Here is an 8,635-nt window from a genome sequence, read left to right on the forward strand (position 1 = left end):
CTGCTTTCCCTTCCCTTTCCCCTTTCTCCTTTCCTTATGCCAAGATGCGAATGTGGTATGAGTGAGCCAGCTCTAACCATAAGCAGAATGGCAGAGTAAGAAGCTGGATCCTGAGTTCCTGGATCAATTCATAGAACAAAGCTATCTGCCTCCTACCCTGGACTGTTTGCCCACTTCCGGGCTGTGGGATAGGTCAACTTCTGTCATGTTGGAGCCACTATGTGTCACAGCAACTTCATCAACATTTTGCCTAATATAAGATGCTTTGAGTCAATCGGTTGATGGATACTCACTGGATACTGGATACCGATTCTCTGCTGCTGCTGCTGCTAAGTCACTTCAGTCGTGTCTGACTCTGTGCAACCCCATCCCTGGGATTCTCCAGGCAAGAACACTGGAGTGGGTTGCCATTTCCTTCTCCAATGCATAAAAGTGAAAAGTGAAAGTGAAGTCACTCAGTCGTGTCCGACTCTTCGTGACCCCATGGACTGCAGCCTACCAGGCTCCCCCGTCCATGGGATTTTCCAGGGAAGAGTACTGGAGTGGGGTGCCATCGCCTTCTCCGACTAATTCTCTAATGTGAGCTAAATACTGTGCTAGGTACTATAGACTTTTCCAGGATGAATCAGATACAAGACAAATGTACTCTCACCTGAGATGGTAAGTTATGAATACTTGGGGAGTTAAATAAAAGTACAAGTTAACATTATCCAACATCTCCCAAACTTTCATAGGGTAGCACATGATAAATGCAAATGAGTGAACTGACAAGGGATGGAACTCAGAAAAAGACAAGCCCATGGCTTTTCTTCTCTGACAGTTGGCGAGCATCGATGCCCTTAGACAAAATGACACAACCTAGACTACTAAGGCAACAGGGCCACAAAATTTCAGAGCAAATAGGAAGGGAAAAGGGAGGGAGGTAAAGGAAACACAAGAAAGCTGGGATAGCATGAAAAGGCCCTGGGCCAGAAGACCTGCCTGCCAAGTCCACGTTTGACCTTATCTTTGACTTAGATGAAATTTCTTCATTTATCTTGGCCTTCATATTCTTATCTGTAAAATGGGAACTGTTTTATTATGTTCACCTTGCTCCAAGAAACAGAGACTCACTCATGCTAACTAGAGTAAAGACGATGAATATTGTAATACCCACATAGTGTGTATGGGAGACAGAATCTCAGAGAAATCTGAAAATAGAATCAGCTGTAGGATCAGGCCTCAGGCAGAATGGAACTAGAAGGCAGTTCTGTATTTAAGCCAGATCTAGAATCTTTAGCCGGAGTAGGCAATGGCAACCCACTCCAGTACTCTTGCCTGGAGAATCCCATAGATGGAGGAGCCTGGTAGGCTATGGTCCATGGGGTCGCTGAGAGTCGGACATGACTGAGCGACTTCACTTTCACTTTCAGGCACACAGAGGGAGAAGGAAATGGCAACCCACTCCAGTATTCTTGCCTGGAGATTCCCAGGGACAGAGGAGCCTGTTGGGCTTGCCATCTATGGAGTCACACAGAGTTGGACACGACGGATGTGACTTAGCAGCAGCTGAGTTTTTAGCATCAGGGATCCAGATGTCTTCACTTTAGAGCTATATTTTTAGTAACACCTTCATTAAGACTTCTGTTTCAAGCTATTGAAACATCAGCTCAAGATGTTTTAAGCAAAGAAAAAAATATATACTGAATTACATAATAAAAAAAAATTCTGTGTGTGAAAGCCTTGGGCATCACTGAAGTCAGGCGGTCAGCCAGTGGGGCCAGGACTCAATCCCTCTTCCTCCCTTGGCTCCTCTCTCCTTCATGTCGGCCTGACTCTCAGACCTCACAAGGTAACTCAAAGGCAGTGGGCAGGTCCAGCCTATCACTCCCTGTTTTAGTCAAGGTTCAAGATAGGAAAGACATGACACTCAAAATGGGTAATTGAAGGCAAGGGTACTAAACGGATGATGTTTCAAAGAGCAAAAGAGAAGAGGGGATCAGTTTATCAAAACTGAGACAGAGAGGGCTGTCTTATAGGACACAGTGAGTTTGGAGCAACCACATAGAGAAGGAGTTGAGGGAATAATAGCCCAACCTCACTCTCTTCACCTTTTTGGTGCAGCTTGTGGGATCTTAGATCCCTGACCAGGGATTGAACCCATGCCCCCTGAAGTGGAAGTATGTAGTCCTAATCACTAGCTGGCCAGAGAATCCTCTTCTCCCTCCCGTGATCTCCTGCTGGTACTAATTGGTCAGAAGGAACTTAGACTGTGCAGACCAGTTTTATTCAGGGCCCAGAGTGGGGGGCAGGGATGAAGAGAGTGGATTATTAAGATACCAGTGCATCCTCTGAGATTTAAGTCCAGTGGAAAAGGCCAAATCTAAGCAAAAGTCCCTTCTTAGTCAGCTGCATCTCCTTAGTTCTGACTGAGAAGAACTAAGGAGACCATCCTGACCGTCAGTGTAGACAGAGGAACGAAGCCTAGATGAGGTCAACTTCTCATGTCTGAGAGTACCACCTCAAGGAAAGCAGCAATTTTGGATTCCTTTGGTTTCTTCTCTGATTCCTGTGGCTAGAAAGTAGAACACACTATTAAAAAAGAAAGAATAGGTTTAAACAGTATTCAAGGTGGTCATACTTCTTCCCCATTTATTATTCCATTTATTCATAAGTATGTATGCTGGATGACCTTTTTTGCAAAGGAGAGCTATAAATAAATGTAGCACTATTAAGATATCTGGTGGGGCACAAAGAATTTAGATTTGGTAAAGGAAGGTGTTTAGAAGAAAATTTTGCTATATTCCTGTCATAGAACAAATATAGGCATGAACTGCATTCAGCAACTTAGGTGCTGATTTGGTATATTTATCACATTCTTGACAGTAATTTTTTTCCCTTTTGGAAGTTGTAGGAGTGAAGAGGTGATGGCATATGTACCCACATGTTTCCTGCTTCGATGTTAATTTTTGTTTCATTTTATAAAGATGGAGAAACTGAGTCATGTTTCGGTTAAATATCCTTTGTAAGACCATAGAATTAAAGTTTGATGTCAGGACAAGACCTTGGACACCCAGGTCAATGACCAATGTTTAGTGATACCAGTGCAATTCTAGAATAGTCTTCAGAAAAGCATAGTTCCTCTTGTTTTCAGCTGATTGTCCTGTATGTGTTGTATTATTCAGTTCCCTAGCATTTTTAAGTGTTCTCTCACTGACCATTGCTAAAGAATAACCTATGCAAAGGCACTGTGGTGGGTGAGAGTATGGCTGGTATTGAGGGGCCAAAAATCAACATGGCTGAAATGGAGGGGTAAACACCTGGAGCAGGACACTGGATAAGCAGGCAGGGCCAGACGGTACCTGACCTCAAAAGATAAACAACCATTTATAGTTATCAATTTTATTTTTTAAATTTGGGGCAATGATTTTTCACTATATTTTTAATGGTTTTCTTCTATTTAAGGTAGCCACATATTACCTGAATTACTAGTAATACATTTATTAGTTGTTGTTGTTCAGTTGCTGAGTCACGTCTGACTCTTTGTGACCTATTAGTACATCTAATAAGGTATTTAAAAGTGAGGACATTTAAAAAATATTAAGAACAGGTGAGTGTACAGGATACATGGGATATGATGAATTCATGAAGGTAATATCTGAATGGGAAAAGTTTGTAAAATACTGGTGTATTGGGCATTTCTCATTTGTCCCCTCATATCCACTTTCTACCCTTTACACCCTTCTCTGTGACCTCATAGCTGACGTCTAAAGCCTGTTAACATTCTGGCTTGTCCTCTAGTTTCTATTTGGATTTGGCCAATGGAAGGCACTGGTTATCTGAAAGGGGGAAGAGAGTGAGATAAGGGCCTTTATTTCCCCATATCCTTCTCTGCAGGGTCACTGGGGTCGGTCCTCTACCAAGAGGCACAACTCCCATCATGCAGATCTCCCTCACAGCTACAGACAACCCTCTCCAAGTTCCTGTAACCACCTCCCCACCACACCTCTTCAGACCCAGCTATTGTTAGCACTGGGACACAGCACCATTCCCTGTTGGATTTTCCTTAATCCTCCCCACCCTCTTATAAATCTTCTCTTATTAAATTCTCCTCCACTGTCCCATTTGAACAACTCTATGTTTTCCTACCAGAACACTGATCGATAGGCCGGATGTGGTGGAAAGCATGAACTTTGAAATCAGACAGAAGGAGATTTGAATCTTGGCCACTTAGTAGCTATGTGACCTTGGGCAAGTCCAAGTAGATAAGCATGGTATTCACCAACCCAGGAAGACTACCCTGTGAGTTCAGGCACCACATTTATCTCACTGATAAAGTCCTGGTTCTTGGAGTAGTGTTTTATACTTATGTTGACTAAAAAAGATGTGCAACTTGAGAGTTGTAAGTTTTATTTGGGGCAAAATGAGGACTGCAGCCGGGGAGGCAGCATCTCAGATAGCGCTGAGGGACTGCTCCAAAGCGGTAGTGGGGGAAAGTCAATATATAAGGTTTAGATGAAGGGGGAGTTCAATACCATGAAGAACTGATTTTTACAAAAGGCTTTTTGTTAGTCGTGAGGATCTGAGGTCACCATGAAGGGATTTAGTGCTTCTCTATATATGAGGAGATGCAAGGATTGAGATCATAAAATCTGTTCCTATAAACATCCAACTATCTAAAGACCTGTCCCACCAGATTCCCTGGAGCAGAGTGCCTCACACCACCCTGAACTTCCTCGGGGATTATTGAAGGTCAACAGCTATAGCAGCATGGGGTTCAGTCTCCTTAGAGACAGATGGCAAATGCCTTTGTTGTTCACTCATTGGCAATGCTCTTGGTAAGTGCCAATCTGTAGTTGACACTTAGCTGGTACTCACGAAAAACTTCTGTATGATAGATTTCATGTTTTATGTGACCCAGAAGGAGAGGAAGGAGTCAACTTGTCAAACAATCTTACTTTGCAGATGGTACCCAAAAATGAGGTATAAATTGTACAAGTAGTAACCCTCAGATATGCTCTTTAATGGAAACAATACAGGGAGGGATTAAAAAGTGGGGGGAGGGAAGGTTTCCCTGATGGGAAAGTGGTCTAATGGTAAAGAATCCTCCTGCCAATGCAGGGGACACCGTTTCAATCGCTGGTCCGAGAAGACCCCACATGCTACAAGTAACTAAGTCCATGCGCCTCAGCTACTGAGCCAGCACGCCTAGAGCCCATGCTCTGCAACAAGAGACACCACCACAATGAGAAGAGTAGCCCCCACAACTAGGGAATAGCCCACGTGCAGCAATGAAGATCCAGCCAAAAGTAAACAAACAATAATTTTTTTTTTTCAAGAAAGGAGAAAACATAGCAAGGAACTCATGGGCAAATGGTGCTCTGCTTACACACCATCTGTCCTTACAGAGTTCATTTCCTTCCCCATATTACCCAAAAGCCAGTTCCCTTCTGAGGGGGGACTTCTGTTGCCATGGCATGTCTTCTTTCCAACAAAGAAGCAACATGAGGGATAGCACATAAAGGACCCGAGGGTCCCACGCAGTAGACAGTGAAGGAGTCCCAGAAGGGCTGAGGGTTTATTTGAGGTACAGAGCCAGATGAGCAGGGAAGCCAGAGATGTCATGAACCCTCAAAGTCAAGAAGAGGTAAAGAAATAGTGTATTAGGTCCCCACAGCTGCCACAACAAATTAACACTGAGTGGATTATAACACCACCAGTGTATCCTGTCACAATTCTGGAGGCTCGAAGTCTGAAATCAAGGCGTTGGTGGGGTCATCTTCCTTCTAGAGGCTCTTTGCTTCTCCCAGCTTCTGGTGGCTTCAGGGATCCCTTGGTTTATGGCTGGGAACACCAGTCTTTGCCTCTGTCTTCACATGGCCTTCTCTTCTGCCTTACAAGGATAGTTAAGGCTGGATTTAGGTCCAACCCAGAAAAATACAAAATGATCTCACCTAGAGATCTCTAACTTAGCTACAGTATTTTTTTTCCCGCAAAAACTACAAAACATTTCGAGATTTGAGAATAGTCGGAAAATTAAGTAATGGGAATTGGACCCTTATCGGGGTCTTCTGGGAAACTGGAAGCACCGCCCTCTTCTGCAGCTCGACGCTTCGCCAGTTTAGCGATCAATTCTTTCGCTGGATTGAAGACGCCATTGGTCTGCTGGTCACAGACGTAGCACCGCGGGGTGGTGCGGAAATGCTGAAGCGCACATCCCTCGCAGAAATAATGCCTGCACTTGGTGACCACAGGGTTTTGGAAGGTCTGGCGACAGATGAAACACTTGAATGGTAGCTCCTCCTCATTGCTCGCCACTTCATAGTTTTCATCCTCGTCGACGCCATAGCGACCCTCATCGAGCTCGCGTTGGATCTGCCACCCGTGCTTGTAATCTGAGCGGTCATGGAGGAATTTGCAGCTGTCTCCGAAGCCACAAAAGCCGGTCTCCTTGTAATCCTTACAAATGTCGGGCTGGTAATCCCAGCGCACGGTGGCACGCAGATGCTCGGGAGCCCGGATGGGGCCCTTCCTCGCCATTCCGGAGCAATCACTGCCCGCAGACATGTCTTTGGGCCTCACGTATTTCTGATAATTATTCATTCCCCGGTAGATCTTATCATCTTCCTTGCCCCTCAGCTCCTCCCGGATCTTCCGGCTGCGCTCAAAGATGGCTTGTGCGTCACGCTCCTTCTCCGTGTCTAGCTCGTACACAGCGGTCGCCCCCATGTCCTCTGGCCCCACGGGTCTCGCCGAGCGAGTGGACTTATAGACCACGCCGAGACTCTCGGGCTCCTCCACTTCCTCCTCGCTACTCCGGTCCCCGGGAGCCCCCTTCTGTTTACCACCGCCCTGGGTCTTCTGGATCATCGGAGTGTGGATCGCTCGCTTCTTTTCCGGACGAACCACCCTGATGCCTTCGTCACCGCTGCTGCTGCTGCCGCTGCTGCCGCCGGCGGCGCCGCCGGACTCTTGGTCACAGATCCGGTGTTTTCTGCAGCCTGCACCCCCCTTTCGTCCAGGCTTTCTGAAAAGAAAGGTGCACACCTGGTCCGTCGTCTTTCCCGGGGAAAGCTGCTCTGCCATTTTAAGAGTTGCGAGCTCTGAAACGGTTGTGGCCTGTTGGGTGGCGCGGGGCTCCTGCGCGTCACTGCACTCGTGCGGTCTGCCACGAGGTGGATGCAAAACCGGCGGCGCAGAGGACTGTGGGAGCAAGGGTGCGCGAGAGCGCATGCGCGCGCCACTCCTTAGGGGCATTTTAAAAGACTCCCCCCGCCCCCCAATAAGGTCATGCTCACAGGTCCCAGGGGCTGGGGGGAGTGTGGGTGTGTGTGTATGTGTATATATATATATATATATATATACATTTTTTTTTTTGGAGCCACCATTCAACCTACTGCAAATGGCAGACAAAACAGATGTTAGCCAGATTTTAATCTAAAGAGTTGATTGATGAGTTCTGCATTTAGCAGATGAAGAAACTGGAAGTAGTGTGCAGAAAAGAGATAAAGATAGAAGAGGGCTTTTGGTTGAAGCTCTTGCCAGAGGGGGTGATGGCATGGATCAAAGCAGTCATTGTAGGAAAGAGAAGGTAAAGCATATGAAAGATCTTATAAAAGAACTATCCACCTTGGTTTATTTGGGAGAAGGAAAGGGCAACCTACTCCAGTATTCTTGCCTGGAGAATTCCATGGACAGAGGTGCCTGGCAGGCTACTGTTCAAAGAGTCGGACATGACTGAGCAACTAATACTTTGGTTTATTTGAAGTTCTCTGTGACAATAGAGAAAGAGAATAGGATTTCAAGTTATAAGACCCAGGTGTAAGCCTCAGCTTGTACACTGACTAGCTGTGTATATTTGGTTTTAGTCCTGCAGTTATAGTTTTTGTCCTTAGTTTTAGTCTCTGCAGTTATAAACTGTGAATAATGGCAAAACCAGCTCACTGCACAGACTTATGTGCAAGTTTGTTTTTATTTTTTTATGTGAAAGATTTATTCAAAGTTCAAATTAGACCCTACGTGGGAAGGTTGCCTAAGCTGCTAGTTAAATGTACAACCATGGTATTGCTCCACTGGTTTAAAATCCCCACTCTGCCACCAGCTATGCAAGTGACCTTGGGCAAGTTCCTTACCTTCTATTCCTTGGTTTTCCCATCTGTAAAGTGTGGATGACGGTAGTTAGCTAACTCGTGAAGCTTTTGTTGGAGGATTAAAATGAGATGATCCAAATAAAGCACTCAGTATATAGCATATAGTAACCCCTGAATAAATATTATCTTATTATGGAAAAGATCTTTGTCAACATCTAAGTACTACGGCAGTGACTTGTAGTTCTGGCTATGGATGGACATCTCTTAAAACTTCAGAAAAATAAAGATGCTTGGGCTTTGCACTAGACCTATTGAATCAGGATCAGTAGTTTTTAAAGATTCTTAGATGATTGTGCTGCACAAAGAAGAAATTAACCTTGGTTAAACATGTTACTAGGATCCATTTCATAACAATATCCATTAGGAGAAAAAGCATAATCTTTATCTTAGACTATATAGTGGTCTGAACCAACCTGGGCTTCACTTCTTTTTGTAAAAGTACTTTTACAGCACTTAACGATATGGACCATTAGCTCATTTAATACCTGCAATATGCTTCTGAAGCA

The 8,635-nt window shown here is 44.9% G+C and overlaps 1 protein-coding gene across 1 annotated transcript; it reads right to left on the reverse strand.

Moving 5' to 3' along the window:
* Positions 1-6,015: 6,015 nt before the first annotated feature.
* On the reverse strand, positions 6,016-7,065 carry LOC136169908 (E3 ubiquitin-protein ligase RNF113A-like). Its single transcript, XM_065938150.1, has one exon. The coding sequence runs from the start codon at positions 7,063-7,065 to the stop codon at positions 6,016-6,018; it is 1,050 nt and encodes a 349-aa protein (XP_065794222.1).
* Between the last annotated feature and the right edge of the window lie 1,570 nt (positions 7,066-8,635).

The sequence above is a fragment of the Muntiacus reevesi genome, chromosome 5 (assembly GCF_963930625.1).
Source record: "Muntiacus reevesi chromosome 5, mMunRee1.1, whole genome shotgun sequence".
Lineage (NCBI taxonomy): Eukaryota > Metazoa > Chordata > Mammalia > Artiodactyla > Cervidae > Muntiacus > Muntiacus reevesi.

Bases quoted from the DNA above. Each gene is read 5' to 3' on its own strand.
- LOC136169908 (XM_065938150.1), bottom strand. From the start codon at position 7,065: ATGGCAGAGCAGCTTTCCCCGGGAAAGACGACGGACCAGGTGTGCACC.